At 36.0% G+C, this 22,164-nt stretch overlaps 3 protein-coding genes across 3 annotated transcripts; 2 read left to right on the top strand and 1 right to left on the bottom strand.

Annotated features, from left to right (window-relative positions):
• Nucleotides 1-2,255: 2,255 nt before the first annotated feature.
• On the top strand, nucleotides 2,256-5,614 carry kcnv2b (potassium channel, subfamily V, member 2b; the record flags this gene model as incomplete). The annotated part of the gene is made up of 2 exons (XM_081366410.1): nucleotides 2,256-3,563; nucleotides 5,345-5,614. The coding sequence occupies 2 exons, from the start codon at nucleotides 2,256-2,258 to the stop codon at nucleotides 5,612-5,614; spliced, it is 1,578 nt and encodes a 525-aa protein (XP_081222536.1).
• Nucleotides 5,615-7,486: 1,872 nt separating this feature from the next.
• atp5meb (ATP synthase membrane subunit eb) lies at nucleotides 7,487-8,730 on the top strand. Its single transcript, XM_081365883.1, has 4 exons — nucleotides 7,487-7,666; nucleotides 7,864-7,918; nucleotides 8,271-8,369; nucleotides 8,480-8,730. The coding sequence occupies exons 1-4, from the start codon at nucleotides 7,631-7,633 to the stop codon at nucleotides 8,503-8,505; spliced, it is 216 nt and encodes a 71-aa protein (XP_081222009.1). The 5' UTR covers nucleotides 7,487-7,630; the 3' UTR covers nucleotides 8,506-8,730.
• idua (alpha-L-iduronidase) lies at nucleotides 8,722-22,032 on the bottom strand. Its single transcript, XM_081365882.1, has 14 exons — nucleotides 21,681-22,032; nucleotides 21,035-21,175; nucleotides 20,139-20,221; nucleotides 19,833-19,940; nucleotides 19,597-19,692; nucleotides 18,185-18,387; nucleotides 16,391-16,570; nucleotides 15,014-15,230; nucleotides 13,577-13,774; nucleotides 11,707-11,828; nucleotides 10,597-10,722; nucleotides 10,103-10,179; nucleotides 9,925-10,025; nucleotides 8,722-9,839 (listed from the first exon to the last, which is right to left on the bottom strand). Exons 1-14 carry the CDS (start codon nucleotides 21,839-21,841, stop codon nucleotides 9,739-9,741), a joined length of 1,914 nt encoding a protein of 637 aa, XP_081222008.1. The 5' UTR covers nucleotides 21,842-22,032; the 3' UTR covers nucleotides 8,722-9,738.
• Nucleotides 22,033-22,164: the final 132 nt, after the last annotated feature.

Here is a 22,164-nt window from a genome sequence, read left to right as displayed (position 1 = left end):
AAAAGATTAGCTTTGCCTTTTGATTTGTTGATTTGTTGATTTGAAAATTATTTTCTGTTCGATAAGTTTAGTGTTAATTGAAGCTATTTTTATGATTTTTACATGAAACGGTCACACGGGACAAGCTTTGATTGTAAACAATCGACATTTTTGAAGATTACCATGTAGGAGTACATGTAAAGTGAAATAGTCTTAATGAAATGAAATGATGTAGAATTACTTCATATTTCGTGTTCAATTTATAATCAATATGTTTATTATCACAGTAAAGTTGTCACTAGGCTTATATCTCAGGGTTTTGAGTCAAACATCCAGCTAAACTAATGTTTAATTACTTAAACATTTGGTTCTAATTTACCGTCTTATTTCTGTAACAGCATTTTGAAACAAACATTCTGTCCTGTAGCCTGCTTTTATAATATTAGATTTGTATTATTAATATTGTCCCTTTATTTTAATATAAAATCACCATGCAAATAACATTTGGTGGATAAATCCTTTATTAAAGCTGCAAATAAAAATCAGACCCATTTGTGTGGGTTTGTCACAAACTGAGCCCAGTGGCAGACGGTGGCAGCATCTGCCCCTCCAAGATTAAAAACCTGCCAAATGTCTTTCCTGAAATGATTGCTTAATCTAATCTACTGTGGGTTTAAGTCCTAAAGAGTCTATAAACCAATGAACATATAAGTATATTCATGTTATAGCTGAATATATGATTTATTAAGCTCTGCTTTTGGACTTGATGTTGTAAAACTTGTTAACATGCTCAGTTTGATTTGTTTCTCTCTCTCAGATGCCCTTGAGATCTGGAGGGATGTGGATGTGTTTGATGTCACTATTATTTGTTATACAGGATTATTTTGTGTGTTGATTCTTTGTTACATCCTGCTAGACTTTTATATGGAAAAATCAGTTTTTAAGATATAAAATAAAGAGATATAATAAGAATAAAATCAAATCATAAAATACAATGGATTATTTCTACAGAAGAGAATATATTAGATGTGGATGATGGCAAATATCTTAACACAAGTTACTGAATAAATACAAATTCATTCTTTTATATATTTCCTTTTATTATTCTATAGAAATTAGGAGAAAGTCATAAACATCATGTGATTATACAAAACTCTAGAAAGTAAATAGGATTAATTACAGTAACTGAACTCAACTTATTCGTAACTATTGCACATTTTGGTGAATTGGTTATAATGTGTATGAATTTGTACAATCTCATTCATAGATCTCATGACGGTCAGGTTTAGGGTGAGGTTCTTTCTAAAAAATCGTACTTTTCCATACGAATCACATTGTATGTTTTCTCATTAGATCATGTTGAAGCCTAAGTCTCGAAGGTCTTAGTGACCCGGTTACCTTAAGTGACTTGGCATTATCCAACCTGCTCTTTCCAATGTTTACAACTCTTGATTCATGCCCATTTGAATTTGTTTTGTTCTTGAAAGCAGATAAACACTGCATACATTATTCAAAGAAACTCTTAATTTCATAATCACATTTTCAATCCTGAATTCCTCTTCACCAGTTTTATATAACATTATACTGTATATATCTTTGATTATTAAAAAGCTCAAAAGAACATTATTTTTTAAAACAGAAACATTTTGTAACATTATAAATTTTCAAATTCACTTTTGTTCTATTTAATGTGTCCTTGCAGAGTAAAACTATTAATTTCTTTCTTTAAATCATATACCTCAAACTTTTGAATGGTGTATAATTTTCCACAACAAATATTAAACAGCAAAAAATAAAAAATAAAAATTCAACATTGATAATAATAGTAAATTTTTCTTGAGCAGAAAGCATATTAGAATGATTTCAGAAGCATCATGTGACAGTTTCCTTCATTCATGAATTCCTTCATGTCCACTTACTTCTGTTTGGCTGCTTGTTTAAATGTTACTATCATTATCCTCTAGTAAATATCTGCTCTATCATTAACTAGATAAAGATGCCCATATTTTAGAAGCAGTTTATAAATAAGCCTCATTCATTAGCAAGCATGTCATTTCAAAGAATTAAAAGCAGACTTCCCCCTCAATCAAAGGCTTAACGGATATTGGCATTTAAGTTGAACCCTTAGCTCCTTATAGGTGGCATTAGAGGACTGGTGCTTCCTCCTGCCTGTCTCTTTATACTTAAACAGAGTAGGTTTTGTGTCAGTAAAGCTCTGAGATTAACAGGCGCGCTGTACAGTTCCTCCTCTAGGAGGATAGCGGAAGACTGAGAGGATGTTCAGAGATCAGAGAAACAGGAGACAGAGCCTCTTTCCCAACTGCAAAATAGCAACTTCTGAGTCAACAGACGACACCATCCCATTCGCAAAAGGGTGTTTGGTGAAACAGTGGAGCTCTTTAGAGGAACTACAGGCGGATTTCTATGACATCTTTGGGGATGTCGACGATGGGGAGATTGAGAGGTATTCAGAGCCTTCGATATGGTTTACCAGCATATCACCAAGCAGGAATTGCACGCTTAACCTCAACGTTGGAGGAAAGTCCTACCGTATCGCCTACAAAATGGCAGCGAGATACCCACAGAGCAGAATTGGCCGTCTGGCCACCTACACTGACCTCAAAATGAAGCTGAACCTCTGCGATGACTACGTCGTGAAGGACAACGAATATTTCTTCGACCGAGATCCAGACGTCTTCAACAGCATCTTCAACTTCTACAGGACCGGTGTGCTGTGGATCAAGGAAGAGCTCTGTCCGAGGAACTTCTTGGAGGAGATCAATTATTGGGGCGTTCGGATCAAATACTCTCAGCGGTGCTGTCGGATCCTGCTCGAGGAGAAGCACGACGAGTTGTGCGAACAGCTCAAAGTTCAGAAGGAACTGGAGGCGGAGGTGGTAATCGAAGAAGACGAGGAGGCATTCGACAGCATGTTTCTCGGCGAGATGCGACGGTCACTTTGGAACTTCATGGAGAATCCGTTCTCCTCGTTCCCGGCGAAACTCATGGCAGTCGCCTCGAGTATGTTTGTGCTGGTGTCGCTGGTTACGATGACTCTGTCTACGGTGGAAGAAATGGAGAACATGGCATCTACTAACCAGTTTAGTGGCAAGACATTCGGAGAGTTTGTAGAGACTCTGTGCATAACCTTCTTCACCACTGAGTACCTGTTGCGTCTGGTTTCAACCCCAGATATCTGTTGCTTTGTTAAGAGCATACTGAACGCTGTAGACCTCTTGGCCATCCTACCGCAGTTTCTGCAGTTCGTGCTCGAGAGCTTCGAGACCTTCGGTCCTGGGAAACAAAATGCGGATATGCAGACTGTAGGTCAGGTGAGCAAGGTTGGACAAGTGCTGCGAATCATGCGACTCATGCGTATTTTTCGGGTTCTGAAACTGGCACGTCACTCCACGGGACTGAGAGCGTTTGGCTTCACGTTGAGGCAGTGCTATCAGCAGGTGGGGTGTCTCTTTCTCTTTATTGCCATGGGGATCTTCATATTCTCTGCCATGGTTTATAGCGTTGAATTCGACGCCCCTAATACCAACTTTACCAGTATTCCACATTCTTGGTGGTGGGCATCTGTAAGTAAACATTATTTCTATTAATCATGCATATATGATATATTATAGATGATGTTATTCAGTACTCACCCTAATGTCTGTCAAAACCAGTATCACTTTCTTTTTTCTGTGGAAAACGCAAAAGGAGATCTTGATAAAGTGCAACAGTCAAGTTCTAGAGGTAAAATCCAATTAATTTTCTCCATAGGGGAATTGACTTTGAATGATAAACCTTTAAAGACAGACCTACAATGAGCTACAGTACGAGGTTATTAAAGGAACACTCCTGCGTTTTTTCATATTAAACTATGTTATTCCCTTAACTAAGACGAGTTGATACATACCTCTCTCGTCTCAGTGTGTGCACTCAATCGCTCTGGTGCGCGGCAACACTTCGATAGCACTTAGCTATCAAAAAAAGAAGAAGTAAAAAGTCACGCCTGAAAAAACCTCTCCCCCTCTCCCTCTCACTTCTGTCATTAGAACCAACGTGACTTTTTACTTCGCCGAGTCGAAGTGCTCCCAAGTGCTATTCCGCCATACATTATAGTTATCCTTTTTACCCGCTTAGAAAAGCGCCACGTTTTATTTTGTGTCACCCATACTTGGTCGTGTAACTACTCGTGTAACTGTATTTAAATAGGGAAAACGTGGAGGTGTTTGGTCGCTTCTAACTTCATCTCAGTTTGGTCCCTAATGAATGAACTGGGCTAAGCTAAGTGCTATCGTGTCGCCGCGCGCCAGAGCGATTGAGTGCATGCACTGAGACGAGAGAGGTATGGATCAACTCGTCTTAGTTAAGGGAATAACATAGTTTAATACGAAAAAACGGTGGAGTGTTCCTTTAATCAATGGTACATTTTTAAATAATCATGTTTAACAGTGGAATTCCTGAGATGGTCCTCAATGCAGTACAAAAGATCCGGAGGGAGGAGTCGGATCCAGATCCAACTCCTCCCACCTTAGATACCTAAACCTACCCAACTCCACCCCCTGATCCCTAGACCCACCCCTAAACCTACCAATCTCCACCCCTTATATGAGATCCGACTCCTCCCCCCGGATCTTTTGTACTGCATTGAGGTGCTACTGGAATTCCTGGTGAAAAGTGGCATTAACCATGATACAGCAGAGAAATCTCTACCAATCAGAGAATCGCAACAAGCAAATCGTGCCAAAATAACTCTTTAGCTCTGCCCACGCCCTATCTGTGATAGAGTCAGTCTCCTCACACTCTCAAACTACTTACACATTTGTATGCATATTATTCCCTCATCTTTCCCACAGTCTTGTACCTGTGTCTTTTCGTCCAATTTTCAAATGTTGTGATTGTTGGTTTGGTGCATGGCTTATAACTCTTATAACTTATAACTCTTAAACAAAGTTTTTTTTTTTTTTAATCCCTATGGGAAAAATACATACGGAACCAAGGCCGCTGAAAAAGTGGACTGGCACTATTGCTCTCTATAGCACAAAATCCTCTGCTCTTTTCCATACAATAAAAGAGAATGATGATTTACAGTGAATTTTCAGTGAAATCTATTATAGCCTACGTCTTCAGGTTTGGAAAATGGTGCAAAAAATTTGGAAAAAGTCATTTTAACTACTTTTATGAAGTTTGCATGGTGTATTTGGAGCTTTACCACTTATGGTCCCCGTCCACTTTCACTGTGTGACGTAACGCTCTGCTAAACTTCTCCTTCAGTTTTCTATGGAAGAAAGAAAGTCATAGGGGTTTGCAACAACACAAGGTTGGGTAAATTATTTATTTTGATCAGTTTACCAATAACTTCTCATTCCAGGTGAGCATCTCTACTGTAGGCTATGGTGACATGTATCCAGAGACCCTATTGGGGCGGATATTTGCCTTTGGCTGCATTTCCTTTGGGATCATATTGAATGGCCTTCCAATCTCCCTCCTCTTCAACAAATTCTCAGATTACTACGCCAAACTGAAGTCTCATGAATACACTTCCAACATGAAGAACAGAGGGAAGGTTAACTTCATCCTGAGAGCCAGGAAGAAACTAAAAGAATGTGGCTGCATCGAAACTAATGACACTGTTTCATAGACACTAGTGAAATTGAGTTCCCAAAAATATTATTTTATTGATGGCATTGTTAAGATGTACTGACATTTTTGTCAGAATGGGATCATTTTGTAAAAAGCCTCTCATGTAAAAGTGCCAAATGATGAAATTTTCAAACACAAGTATTAAGTAACACTGATTTACAGTAAACGATCAAGTGGTTCATACTTGCAGTCTGTTATTCCTCATTTCCTGATCCTTGAGCATTATCGGTTGTTTAATGAAGTTGTACAACAGCAATAAAGTACATTTTAATGTTTGGACATCATGTTTTGTTTTTGTAACTCTGTACCACTGTAGTTCTGCTCTTTTGAATTATTTTATGCTTTTCACCTGGTTACAGAAGCACATTTAGCCACATAACACTGACCTGCATTATCCTCACAGTTGACGTTCTACCTTGCACGTCCTGATTTTCCACAAACCTAACACCGTAAGTTATCCCTAAAATCAGAGGGAAATGATAGTGAATAACACTGATGTAGAAGCACCTAACCTTGCAAGCCTGAACTTGACATAAACTGTAAACTGGTTCCTCAAATCTGATTGGTTGATTGGAATGTTGTTCCAGGATCAATAAAGATGCTGATCCAGAAACATGTTAAACTTGGTGAAATCAGGCTCTGCTTCTAACCTTACCTGCCCTTTATATCCCGACCTGTCTGACAAACACAAAAGAAGATTAATCTAATTTACAAATAGAGTTAATCTAATTTACAAAGTTTCCCTGACACGTCCAATTAAATCAACACCGTATTTAGCCTCCAGAGACCGAGCAATTCCTTATTTGTTCTCAGCAATTTCTCTGAGACCATACAAGCCTTTGGGTTCAGTTAGGTCAAATTGTCACAACACTTAAGAGTGACTTATATAGTGACTTAAAGGGGCTATATGCTTTTTTCTGAAATTTAAACTCGCGACTGACACCTGTGGCCAAAAAACAGAACTGCTCTTCCTTTCTGCTCGCTCGTACGTGCACACTTCACAAGTCATCCGCTGCAAAGAAGTCAACATTATGTTTACTGAGGTAAGAACAGTCAAATACATATATACATATATTAGCGGTGGTGGCAGAGTGATCTGAAACGTTTAACATGAACGCGCTTGACGTCACATCCGCAGACAGCGCGGGAAAAATCCGACCCGACAGAAAATAGGAAAAATATAATACAGGCTTATAGGTGCACCCACTGTGAGCGGACAAGGTGTCAGTATGCTCATCAGGAGATGTTTGAGTCATAAATGGTAAAATAAAAAGGCTATTGTTACGTTTATTTTGGGGAAAGAGCTGCATATAGCCCCTTTAATATCCCCCCCCCACACACACACACACACACACACACACACACACACAAAAAAATGACACTGGAAAAACAAAATCTGTTTTGATATTGAGTTTACTAAGATTCTCTGGAAAAAAATTTTGAGCATTTTGTGTGTGTGTGTGTGTGTGTGTGTGTGTGTGTGTGTGTGTGTGTATATGTGGTATAATTCCTGATAACTCTTTGAAATATGAAAATGTTATTCTTGTTATTCTTTTCACTCGTTAATTGCTAGTAAATTTCATAAAAGATTACAAAGAAACGGCAAGACAAATAACACACTGAATTAAACGTATACTATTGAAGTAGAAAGAATGAATTAATTAGTAACTCCAAATTCTTGTTTACAACTTGTATAATGGTTTACAATAATGGTTTACACTAGGTGGCTAATGACAAAAAAAAAACTCCTCAAGATGTGAGAAAGAACCCCTTGGTTTGGCGGAACATCCTCTCTCAAAATACATTTTAGCAAGACATATATTTATAATATATTACATATTAATAAAAAAGAATGTCAAACCTCTTTTTCGGACTCGTCGACGACACCGCGGTTGCTCTCCAGGACTGCAGGAGGCGGTATGACGTCGCGCGCTCATAAGCCTCACTTCTTCTTGCTGTGCTCTTGCGCGTCTCTGACCTCTGCATACTGAGTGCGGTCCTGAAGTCCGGCAAAATGGTTCCTCCAGTGCAAGTGTCGCCGCTGATTAAGGTTTGTCTTTATAAATCCATCATTCAAGATGTTTATTACTCGATTTAAACGAAGAATGGCGTCTATCTTTCCCTCCTTCTGTCAGAGCGGGCTGTGATGTTTTGACGTCTGTTAAAATGGCCGTCACGATATTACCTTCCTTTTCTGTTAATAAAAACAAAATTACTGCTATTAATGAGATTTATTTTGTCTTTCAGACAGCCAGATGGTCTGCATTGCTTGTTGGCATTATCTATGGAAAGCGCAGATATGGTAAGAACAAGCAAGTTGATCTGAAACAGTGAGACAGGTGTTCAAATGACATTCAGTGGACAGAAGGACCTTTAAATCATTCATAAAACATTAACAGTGGTTATATGCTTGCATACATACTTGCATACACTCCCTTTTAACAGACTGCTTGTGGAAGTCGCATGTTTCAGAGGTTCATTCTTTCATTTTTAAGCTTATCAACTCTAGAGTGCATGTTTCTGTAGGTCTGAACTACATTTATTGGTTTAATTAAAATATATACAGGAATGAAAGTTGGTGGCCAAAATGGTGCTAAAAGTTTAAAAATGTTTACACACTTGATAAAGTTAAAAAAGCTTTTCTTTATCTCCAGATAATCTGAAACCAATCGCAGAGGAGGAGAGGAGAATAGAAGAGGAGGAGAAGAAGGTGCGAGAGGAGAAGGAACGCATTGCTAAACAAATAGCAGAAGGTAAGGTTTCACCTTAACATTTTAATAGTGATTCTTCTGCATATTCATCAGGTGAATATTGGAATTGCTTGCTCGGTCATCCTGACTTCTTTTTTTTTTGTATTCAACAGCGAGTGAGGACACAATCCTGAAATGAGCTGCCCAAAATGTCGGTTTTATCGTGTCATTGTAAAAATCTTGTTATCTGACTGGATAACTAATGATGCTTGTATTCTGCCATTTTGATTTTACAGTGCCCATTTCACCCCTTTCAATGTTTTCTCTAATAGGTTATGCCAGACTAATACCTGTTTTTGTGAAATAATCACTGAGTACATGCAAATATGTGTGTATGACCTTGTATAAATTCCCTCTGATATGACCACTGGTTTGTTCTTTAATTGAAGAATCTTTGATTACAACATGATACAGATGTAGTCCATGCAATGTTAAATATACACTGAATCAGAGTTTCACTTTGGTAAACATCCCCACCAATATTTATTAATAAACTGTTAATCCCTATTTCTTTGTTTAATTTAGATGTATAAAAATAATTGATGTCCAGGTGGTTCAAACTATGAACTGAGACAGCAGCATTTTAAATTAAACAATCATTCTTCTGGGAAATCCTATAAATAAAACTTCAGGTTATTAAAAAAATAATCATACAGTCAAGGTCCATTCAAACATTAACCAATCCATTTTCATCCCAGATGGCATATGCCTGTGGACTGTCTTTTATGCACACTGAAAAAAACAATTCTTCTTGTGGCGAGCCCTAATCTGATTGGCTGGCTTTATGCAACTTCAGTTAGTAGGGTGCACAGACTTGTATAAGTCTGCTGGTTAAATAGTTGTTTTCAAGTTGTGTGCTTTTTACAAACTAGTTACTGTATTTGCCAAAGATAGATTAGTGCTATCAAATATTTGATACTGAAGAGTTTCGTTTGAGGAACCTTATGTTGGTCAACCCAATCTCATCTTGTATTTATGAGTGTTTGTTGGTTAAAATAAGATACAAAGTAAAATATAATGTATGTGGACAATTATTTTAGTGTCACTGAGATACTTAATTTTAGTCCTCCCAAAAATGAGAGTTTCGTTCATCTTAGGAACACAAATGAAGATTGCTTTGGATTACTTAAATTATGTCTTTTTAACTTTCTGGGGCTTGAAAGTGGTAGTTGCATAGCTGTCAATGGAGGCACAGAAAGCTCTCAGATTTTATCAAAAACATCTTAATTTTATTTTTCTGAAGATGAACGAAAGCCTTACGGGTTTGGAACGACATGAGGGTTAGTAAATGATGACAATTTTCATTTTTGGGTGAACTAACCCTTTAACTATAATAACCCTGGTGGACAGTCAAAAGTCTGGCTGATCAAGACTACCGGTTCTCTGAATATTTCTCTGTGAGAGAATATTCTCCATTTCTTCCCCAGTAATCCACGGCTCTCACTCTGTAGTAACCCTTGACCTCCAGACTCTCTGTGCAGGGAAAAAACACAAGCAGGTCAATATAATATGGATCAGTGCTTGAAGTCATACATTTTGATTTCAACTGAATTCATACCTGGAGAAAAAGTGAAGTATGTGAAAATAGTGTCTCTGTGATTGATCCTCTGGAAAGTGGTTTCATCTTTGGAAAATTCCACTTCGTATGTCTTTATACACCTACAAATGGCATGCAGATCACATTTACAGTTTGAATGAACTAGTTTGATGAACTGCTGTACTTTAACAGTTCTTACTTTGTGCCGATGCAGTGATCCTTCCAAAAGATCAGAACTTGTCCTTTGGTGACGGTGATGAAACGCACCCCGTTCACCTGCAGAACGATAACTGCAATATTAAAACCAAACCACAAGGTTTCTAAATCTCTGCAAAGAGTAACATGCACCTGGAATGCAGAAGTTTTGCAATCATACTTAAATTAATTTCATGCACAGACAGACACAATTTCGGGGCGTAGGTGAACAGCAGATGCTATAAATTCACTCCACATCATGACTTCAACATTACACGATATTAAACTCAAGGGCAGGTCCAAAACCTGGAAAATGGTGCCTTACTAAGCTTCATGAGGTGCATCCTGGGATGCTTTTAAACAGTATTAATGGAGTTCACATGCATAAACATAATTTATATTTGTCTACAAAGCTAATTTCAAGTATTTCAGCATCAGCCTTCAGATCAAAATGTTTTTAAAATCGTGATGTCAATGTTATGTCATGTTGCCACCAACCTGGTTGGGCTTTTCTTTAGACTGGGCACATATGTGTACAAGCAGCACTGAGGGGACGGGAAGGATTGTCTTCAGCGTCAGAGAGCCATCTGGTGGAACCGGCAGAGGTCCATCAGTTTGTGGGTCCTACGACGTACACATTCATTTAAAGACTCCTTTTTTTCACTCTTGGCGTGTGATTTTGATGTTTTATGTAGATATTTATATAAAATAAGCTGCAAAACCAGCTCATTTTGAAACCATAAAGGTTATGAAGTCGCAATCATACACTCATTAGCATATGGCCAGCCAACACCGTGAAAAAGTATTTTTCTAAGATGTACAGTAGTGGCCAAAAGTGAAGTCCAGCCTAGGAAAATTTACATCTTCACTTTTTATTCAAATATTAAAAAAAAATTAGTTAAAGATTTTGTAAGTGTAATTGTGCTTGGAGTCAATGAAACAAATCAAATTTTACTGACATCATTTTTGGCCATGCAGTCATTCAAAGAAATGATAAACACTTGCAAAACCAAGAGAGAACCAACGAAATATTAATAACTGATTATGTTGTAGTCAATGTATGCTTTTTCCTGTGAGCTGTTTGTTTGTTTTTTGCTAATAAAACCTGGAGTTTGCCTTTTTTGCTAAATAACTGTGTCAGATAAATACCCTAACCAACCTTAGTTGTTTTGTTCTGCCCTCATATTTAAAATATTTAAAAACATAAAATATTTTCCTGATATTTTGACGGTTTCATTAAACTTACGGTCATTAAAAATAAATAGCCCGTCCGGATATCACTTTTGGCCACTATAGTAAATAAAGTTTATTGGAGTATGTTTTAGACTATTTCAGTCTTTCTACTTCAAAATTTCACATTTAAGTCAGTGTGTTATTTGCAGATTCTTTGTAATTATTTGTCAAACTCACTAGCAATTTAAAAAAAGAGTGAAAAATTTTTCTACACCATTTTTTTTCAGTGCATATGAAAAACATACAGAAGTCTTAAAGGCACAGTAGCAAAAACAGTTTTTTGTCCAAGAAACCAGTAACATTATAAGCAAACTTCATGGAAGTCATCAATAAAGGTGTGTGTTATGAATGAGTGTGCATGTGTGTGTGTTGAACCTCTCGGCTCCGCAGTGTTTTGAACTGCTGTGCGGTGGGATAGTCAGGGCTGCCCATGCTCTCCCACAGTTTAAATGGGTTTGTCACGTTATTATCCATGTAGTGTGTCACATACATCAGACCTACAAACACAGACAGGATAGAACTATAAATACAAACATATTCTGTATTTTCGTTATACACAATACACAGTTTCAAAGCAGCTTTAAAAAAAAAAATTTAAGTTAATGTTTATAATATCTTAAAGTCACATTTAGCAGATGAGAGCTGTGCGATAATATAGTTGACATTTTTCAACGATATAAACGATCAAGTTGAGATTTGCTATATAGTATGTCAACCTACATGAGTATATTGTGTGTATGCGGTTAAAGTTGGACATACTTATATATACAAATTTATATAAAGAGCTGGATGATAATACAGTTACATTTTGTAACAAAATAAAAAATCTACATGCTATATAGTATATATCGCTTTACGTGAGTGTACTGCGAATACAGTTAGATATAATATACAGTATATACAACTTTGTAGGTACGGTAGAGCTGTGCGATAATTTAGGTTACATTTTACGATGATACAAACAATTATGCAGCTGAAATCTGCTGTATAGTATATAATGATTAATGTGAATAATATAATATTATATATATATATATATATATATAATTAATATATCGCTGGGCGATAATATAGTTTACATTTTCCTAAGATACTGTTGTATAATATCAAGAAAATGCAATTACCTGCCTCCTTATTTATTATAGATGCCTTTATTGTTGCACATATTTAGCCAATGTATTGGATATAATGCATTGCATTCAATGTTGTTATTTATTCTGTTTGTAAAAGATGGCTTATATTGTTTTGGCATAGATGTACAGTAATTGGTTATGTATATATGTGACTGTGCCAACCCATGTTGAGAGGAGCAGAAAAGTGAGATTATGTGTGTGCACTAGACTCCTAGAACTGTAAATGAACTCAGCCATCTTAGTTGAGTTTACTGTAGTTCAAGGACATGAAGAGGTGGACCGCTTGCACCTGCCTGGAGAAGGATCTGGGAAACTTTGGAGGAGTTTGAAGGAGTGACAACCCAACGCCTGTTGTAAACAACAGAAGTATAAAAGACTGAAGAACTGATTTGCCCTTCGGGATACTGATACGCCAGTGCCCCCGACGCCTAGAAGCCCAGAGCTGAGGACAAGAAACCCCAAGCAGAAGAGAAGAAGCCCAGAGCTTACTACACCTTTGATTCAAGACGTGATTATTGTATTTTATACTTAAACGATGAAGTTTTATTTGCCTTTATATTTTTGTTTATTATAAAAGAAAAGTAACCAATTAAAATAAATTTAATTGATTACAAAATCTGCCTACCGAGACTTAGATTTATGATGCTGGAAGACTTTTAATGCGAACATACCACAGGGGAGTCTTCTGACCAAATTGTAAGTACTTTTTGAATGCTTACGGTTTAGGTCAGATTTGACTTTCTTTACCTTACCTGAGAATAATAAATAAATAGGTAAAAGGTGTTAAGATTAAAGTACACACCGTAAAACAATACACAGAATCGAGCAGATATGATTCGCTACATAGTACATACAGTTTAACATGAGTGTACTGTATGCATCCAGGTATGGTTGGATATACTTATAATAGTTGTTTTAATTAATTATTAAATTGTTAATTCATTCAAATTATTAATTCGTTACATGGTGATATTGAGTTCTGAAACCTGTGAGGTTTATTCAATTTGGTGTAGTGACAAGCCTAAGTTCTATTCAATTCTACATTCTTGAGCAAATATAACAGAAATGAATTGTATTTTTATTCAATGGGGAGGTCTTTTGTGATCACTGACCCATATGTTTAGGTATTCCAGTGAGGCGCAGATTGATGATGTCAGTGGTGGAGGAGGTCTGGTTATCTCTGCTGTTGTACAGCAGGACGGTGGTCTGCCAGCTATCGGCTGTGAACCGCACCTGAGGGACGTGAACGGTGGCCAACACACCCACTGACGAATTCACAGTCAACACCTCAGCCTGCACCTGAGTCTCGCCTGAGGAACAGTACATGAATATGAGATTATCACAAACTCTCCATAGATGCAACAAATGCATAATCAACAGCAAAGTCCAACAATTTTGAACATTTATACTCTATGTGATATACAGTAGTAGTGGGCGATATAAGCATTTATCCTAAATTTATTTCTTTTTATTAAACATAATACTGAATTTGGTTAAATATAATATTTTGGTCATTATATCACAATATAGACTTGCGATGCACCGAAATGAAATCTTTACCAAAACACTTAACCTGAAATTAGGCTTTAATTTAGCTGAAAACCAACACTAAAGTTTTGTTTATTTAATTTTGGGCAGCTGAACTCTTTATGCTATTCAGGGTGTTGTGTTTTCAGGTGATAAATTAAACAAGTCGTAGTAAAGTTCTTCCTCAAATTTGTTCAATGTCACTGTTTCGCTCCATTGGTGTCGGCCTTCCTAAACTATTCTGGCCGAAACTAAAAAAATTTTGCCAAATATTTTCAGATGCCAAAATTGTGGTGCATCACTAATATACACATCTTTATAGCAAAGTAATTTAAATACTCGGATGAACATATTAAACAAATGAAAATAAAAAAATTACATATTAAAGTAACACAAGATATAACAAAATATTATACAATTATTATATAAATATATATAGAATTACTAATTATTTTATATAAATACATTAGTAACACTTTACAATTAGGTTTCATTAGTTAACTACATTAGTTATCATGAACTAAGAATGAACAATACTTCTGCAACATCTATTATATTCATTTCAATTAATACATTATTAAAATCAAAGGTTATATTTGTTAACATTAGTAATGCATTGTGAATTACCATAAACAAGCAATGAACAGCTGTATATTTTAACCAATGTTAATAAAGATTAATAAATACAGTAACAAATGTATTGCTCATTGTTAGATCATGTTAATACATTAACTAATGTTAACAAAATAAACCTTATTGTAAAGTGTTACCAATATGTAATATGCAAAAAAATATATATTTATGTTTAAATAGAATATTGAATTATATTAATATTTTGGTCAATATATCACAATATACATATTTTTATAGAAAAGTAGCACTTTTTTTAATCTACATGGCATTCTTTCTTCTAAGCTTTGAAAGGCATTTGCCATGAGCTTCTTTAGCTAATTATACAGTTTGACATACTTAACTGTTATATCACCCACTAACACTGATGATTCATTATAAACGTTCATTACCTAACAATGCCAACAGGCCCATCGCAGTCAGGACAGGTTTCCGCAGAAACTGCACGTGTGGCGGGTTTGTGTTGTTGATCTGGAATCGAGCGGTGAGCGTGCGCTGGGTAAACGGGTGTGGGTGGTAACTAAGGAAAGCATTGTCGTTGCTAAGCAGCGTGTAGTTGACGGTACTGTTCTGGTCCGCGATGAGCAGGTTCTGATGCTGTGTGATGACCTACAACGCAAGACGCATGAAAGGAGACTGTAATACTGCACCAAATATACCTAGACTCACTAAACTAACAAGCTTTAACGAATCATAGAAAAGAAAGCAAATAATTGAAGAAATTAAAATAAAGACCCCATTAGAAATAAAAATATTTTGTGTCTTTAGGTTTGAATTATAGGGCTGCACAATTAGGTGGAAAAAGTTTAATTGTGATTTTTTTTTCTGAAAATAGTATTGATATATATATATACAGTACAGGCCAAAAGTTTGGAAACATTACTATTTTTAATGTTTTTGAAAGAAGTATCTTCTGCTCATCAAGCCTGCATTTATTTGATCAAAAATACAGATTTTTTTTTAATATTGTGATATATTATTACAATTTAAAATAATTGGTTTTCAATTTATTATACTTTAAATTATAATTTATTTATGTGATGCAAAGCTTAATTTTCAGGATCGTGATAACAAATAGTAAATTGAAAACCAATTATTTTAAATTAATCAAATAAATGCAGGCTTGATGAGCAGAAGAAACGTCTTTAAAAAACATTAAAAATAGTAATGTTTCCAAACTTTTGACCTGTACTGTATGTATATATGTATATGTATATATATATATATATATATGTATATATGTATATATATATATATATGTATATATGTATATATATATGTATATATATATATATATATATATATATATATATATATATATATATATATATATATATATATATATATATATATGTGGTCATAATAATAATAATAATAATTATTATTTTTATTATTATTATATACACTATATATATATATATATATATGTTATGATAATCATTGTTAGTATGATAACTATTAGTTAGGTATCTCATGATTTCTGTTTTATTTTGATTAATTGTGCATACCTACTTTTAGCTACTGGCTACTTAAAACTTTCATTTGTCTTGCTCTAACTTTGTGTTTTAATAGGAAATACATCAACTGAGGAAAGACAATTTTATTTGTCAAACCATTTAAAGTAGTTTTTGCTATTAAGGAATGGCCTCAGGACAATATGATGTCCTCATGTAAATCACATTTAGATATGTCCTACTGATGACAGAAAAACACAGCTGGTGAAATGAGATATTAGAGCGAGAGCAGAGAAACACAGCACTCTCGTGTACCTTAACCACCATGGCTGCATAGGTGACATCCGCTCTCCAGCTGAGCGGTTTGTTCCAGCCAACCAGCGGATCAGCCTCGTCGTTGTAGATCGGTACAGAACCGAACTGTGGGAACCGCTGCTGGATCTCTCGTACAGTGGCCACTTCCTGCTGCAGGATGGGCAGCGAGCTTCCACCTCCCTGAAAAACAAAGAAATACATACTACAATAATCAAAAATCGAATTACTCATTTATATTTATTTTACACATTTATCTGAAGCTACTTGCAGTACACTTATTACAGGGACGAGATCAAAGTCAACATGCAAAACTATCTCTACACATTTTACTTCGGTTCGGGTATATAATGTGATATTCAACAAGGACAAATTTAGGTCATGATTTGATTTCACATGTTATATTTGCGTTTTATTATCACTTATTACACAGGTCTCTGAAATGCTTGATTCTGATTGGGCAGTTGTGACATTAATTCCCTGTTAATGACCACCAGCAACCCTGTATAATTTCACATTTAGGGATTTTGCAAATGCTTTTATTAAAAGAGACTTGTATTGTATTCAAAGTACACATTTTTATCAGTTCTTGCATTTGAGGCTAGCACATCCACATCTTTCATGTCTCTCATATCACAACAAGGACGTGCTCTCTCTCTCGTATCATCTCTCTCGTATCATACAAACGCAGCTGGTGCCATTTTGTGTCTCAGTTATTAACTTGTTACAAGCCCAGTTTCTAAGGTCTAGGCGCAGGAAAGGAGGGAAACCAAAATTATTGGGGGAAAGAGAGAGAGAGGGGGGGGGTCCTGGGACAGGAACAAAGCACCAACACCAGATGTTAAAGAAAGATAAAACAATTTTTATTTAAATAATCAGTGGGATATAAGGAAATAAGATTTCAGGAGGGGAAACGGCCAAAACAATAAAAAAAAGACATTCTTTCTGAGGGCATTTAGAAATAACTTACCTATATTCAAGAGAAAAGAGAAATCAAAGACATAAACTCTACCTTTACTCCCTCTTTATTTAAAAACATGGAATCTCAAATGAAATGGCATCCACCTCCATACAAATGATACCACAATAAAGATCTAAAAATAAATCTGTGCATTACAATAGTTCTTCTCAAATCAATATTTATGTCTGCGTCATTATTTATGTAGTGAAAAGCTGTTTAATAAGTGATACGACTGTACATTATCCCTTAAATGCCGTCTTATTGGAACCTGTTCATCCGTCTAGGCTCAAATCTGTTTGCAAGTAACCGTTTTTCTTTGCTGAAGCTTTGTGTTTAAAGTCGACATGAAATCAAAATGAACCCTATTTACTTGTTAGTGCATATTACTAGTCTTGTGGTGAACAATTAATCCGTGCAAGTTAATACACAGAAAAATCTAAATCTGAAAAGTTACTTCCGGTCTGGAATGGCGTTCTTTCTCTGATGACGTCAGTTTGACGGCTTGGGTTGGGAAACGCTTAACCACTCCCCTCAAACCGTTAGTCTGCTATGAGCAGAGATGGAGAGGAGGAGTGCTAGAGTAAAACCCTGCCCTCTGTTCAATATTCCCTTTAACTGGGAAATACGTCACAACACTGGAGAAAAGTCGTTTGCAACTTCTGGTTCACGGGGACTTTAATGATGAGATGATCAAATTTTCCCACTCAAATTAATATTTGTTGTCTGATTATTTATGTGGCAAGCAGCCATGTAATGTGTGCATCTGGGTTCTGATCATGCTGTCAGAGTTTATTTTGCGGCTGGATGTACATTACTTATCATAAACTATCATGTACCTTCTTGTGTAGTGCGATGTAGTCTAGCCGTACGCCGGTCTCTCCAGTAAAGTAGTTTGTGCCGTTGTAACAGTGCTGCAGCATCTCCCAGCAGTACGGCGAGCGGGGTGGAGAATGACAGGAGTCTCCCGGACCCCCGAACTTCAGGACTGGGCTCGCTGCGCGAAGGCCCTCAGAGCAGGCATCGTAATAGTTTAGAAACCCTGGAGGAGTGGAGCGGGAAAAATTCACTGTCACCACAATGAGGCTGGTAGATTGCCCTCAGCAAAACCACTCATTCTTCTATATGGTAGCATTCAATTAAAACTTGTCAGACACTTTCTTGTTTTGTCCACACCACAAAGGCGCACAATTTCAATGCTCGAGAACAACAACATAGACGGTGCTATATAAATCCAGAGAGGACTTACATTAGAGCATTTGTTGTCACGTTATATGACGAACAGATTGAATTTAGGCTTTTTATTCACATATAAACATTGATCAGTGAACGTAAACAGAAGCTCAACCAAATCTGCTTGACGCACGAGAACAAACTGAAGCTCAAACGTGACGCGTAACACAAGAATGAACCTCATTGGTTCTCACACGTCAAGCGAACAAGTGGGAGCTTCCGTTTACCACAACTGATGTGTGAGTTGATGAATGTTAAGATGTGAATAAAAGCCTAAATTCAATTTGTTCATCATAAAAAGTGATCAAGTCTCTTCAGAAAATGTGGACTAAACCGCTCAATTCATATGGATTAGTTTTACGATCTCTTTATGAACTTTTTGAAGCATTAAAGTGTCAGTTGTGTAGCTGTCAATGGAGGAACAGAAAGCTCTCAAATTACATGAAAAAGATCTTCATTTGTGTTCCAAAGATGAACGAAAGTCTTACAGGTTTGGAACGACATGAGGGTGAGTAAATGATGACAGAATTTTCATTTTTTGGGGAACTATCCCTTTAAAGCTGCTCATTTACAAATTTCCCCAAAATACAGACATAAACATAGACCCTGGTTCAGTTTGGTGCAAATTACATATGTCTATTTCAACATCTCCCCTCTACATGGTACAATAAAATTGATGACTTCCAGATCTTCCAAAAAAATATAGCTGCAATTACAGGGCCTGAGGTTATATACCCGCAAGACACGGTCCCAATGGATCTCAAGACGATTTTAAAAGTTGGGCAACTTGGGACTATTATTAACTTGCAGCAATCATTGCGGGATGTTCAAAGAACAGAGCAAGATATGCAATGCAATGTGCGTGACTGTCAGAAGACTAATCAAAATAAATGCTGCTAAAAATACGGGGAAAAAATCTAGGAATCTAGATTTTAAGAATCTAGGAACATTTTGTTTCTAGTCCATTTGGATAAAACTGTTTTGGCTCAGACAACAAAAAATCTATATTAGACTGTACCTTGGATTGACACAGTGATGTTGTCAAAGTCGTGGTTGTTCGGCTCATTCCACGTCTCGAAGTTCCACTGAGAGACAAAGCTGAGGCCATATTTCTCTGCACACATATAAAACAGCAGGAACACACACAGCTTCGCGGTAAACACAGCTAGAAAACAAAAGGTTCGAACTGCACAACAAGTGCTTCCTGATCCATCATCACTATCTAAGACATTACAGCTTCACTCTCATACTCACCTATGTATCTTTTGCCGATCAAATAGACCAAATTTCTCCATTCAGTAACTTGTCTTTTGTCTTCAAAGTTGCTGAAGGTGTTGGACACACTGCCCATCAGTTCAAACCCTTTAAAAAGAAGCAATCCTCTTTGACACAATGCAAAGTTTTTAAATTAACCCTATTGGGAGCAGCCTAATAATCCTACATTATGCAAGCACAGATTTTACTGTAATATTCAGAATTTGAAAAACAATATTTGAAATCTTAGTCCTACTTAGTCAAGAAATAATGCAGAATAGTTCATGTGTCTGTTGCATTACATACCCGGCTGCAGTCCATTCTGCCAGAGAAGGTCAATCAGCTGGTCTAAGTGAGTGAAGTTGTAGTGATATTCTCCACTGTTAACTCTACACAAACATCAGAGATAAAAAAAATATCAGTACTACAGTAAACTAGTTTATATGGAGATATAAAAAATGCATTTAAGTAAGGATTATTTGTTGATTCACAAACAGAAAATTAGATAGTATGTCAAAACCAGATTCCAAGAGAATATTAAAGTAGTTTTTGTAGCATTTAGATTTTATTTACTGCATCCCCTGAAAACTAATAAAATCTTGTTAACACTTTACAATAAGATTTCATTTGTTAACATTGATTATATCAGTTAACATTAACTAACAATGAACAATACTTCTACAGCATCTATTAATCTTAGTCAATGAGAATTTTGATATTTCCTAATACATTTTTAAAGTTTAAATTTGTAAACTGTGAACAAACATAAAGAAACAATGCCTAGTTAAATTTTTACTATCTAACATTAAAAAAAATGCTTTAAGAATATATTGCTCATTTTAAGTTCATGTTAGCAAATGCATTAACAAATGTTAACAAATATTGTAGTTACCAAAATCTTTAACAAGCAATAGACATCTGCACGATAAATGCTTGATAATGTAAATCATTTGAATTTTATCTTAAACCTTTGAATTTAAATATGACCCAGATGTTTTTAGACAAAATAATAATAATCAGAGCTTAGTAGCGAGGTTTAAGATTTTTAATGAGAGAGAGATGCATATGCATATTACATATTATTATCAATCTTAATGTTTGCATATTTACATACACAAGCTAAGTATGTTATTTATGAAAATATTTCACATTCACCAACAGAAGACGAGAAAGTCTGACTCTGGGAATATGGAGTGACTGACCGTGCGGACACCAGCTCCAGCATCCAGTGTATCCGCACCTGCTGGATTCCTCTGTGTGGCACAGAGCCGATCAACGCCAGGTTCATCTGCTGGTCTGCACTGAGATCGTACAGGTGTGCATCAGTGTGTGGCTGTGGAGGGCTGCAAAAACAGGACACACAGGTGAACGATGTGCTTATTCATATTTATTTACACACTAAAACAATTACATAGACAATGTTTTCCTGGAAATGCTGCGGTAGATGTCACTAACAAAAGAGTACAAAAATTATAATGGTATTAACACACTTTATTTATTCATTCTTTCTTTCTTTCATTTATTTGTTAAATAAGGTAAGAGTTTGGGCATGTATCATAGCACTACTACTACTAGTTTACAACTACTTTGTTTTGAGTATAATGTAAACACTGTGATGTATGAATATGTAATCATGCAGTGCTATGGTTTCCCTTAAAGTAGCAGTATTAAGTAAAGTGATTATATCAGAAGGTAATATCATGATAATTAATATACCATACATATTTAAATGGCAATCCAATGTCCAAAGTAGTACCATGGTACTCTTTTGCCGTAATATCATTTTATACTCTTGTACCATGATATTATTAGTAAAGTTTAGTGTTCAACATTACAGTTTTATCCTACCAGAATCCAGTGCTTCTCCAAAAGTGCTTCAAGTTTCGTAGGCGCTTGTCAACATTCACTTGAACCTCCACAGATGAAGATATAACAGACTGCAGCTGTTTTAGCATCAGGACTGATATAAACACTGTCCATGTGAACGAACTGTGTTTACATCTATGCATGCTGCTGATGTCACTTGTAAACACACACGTTCACTTTACGTGTCTTTCACTTAGCAACTTCATAGACATATTATGTCATGTTTAAAATTTCAGAAATCGTTCTGAAATATAAATCGAAATATTTCCCCCAACTTCTGTGATCATAAGATGCACTGACGTCATTGAAGTGCGACTTGTGTGTTTGTGTCGACAGCTGAATGTCGCTGCCAGCTGGTCTAAATGTGAAATGCCGTCAATGAATGAAGGGCAATGGAAAAAAACTTTTTTTTAGATCTACACTGCATTTTTATAAGCATATAGTACAGTATAATATAGTATAGTGA

Source organism: Scardinius erythrophthalmus (assembly GCF_964197995.2).
Source record: "Scardinius erythrophthalmus genome assembly, chromosome: 5".
Lineage (NCBI taxonomy): Eukaryota > Metazoa > Chordata > Actinopteri > Cypriniformes > Leuciscidae > Scardinius > Scardinius erythrophthalmus.
This window is presented reverse-complemented; position numbering and strand designations above follow the sequence as displayed.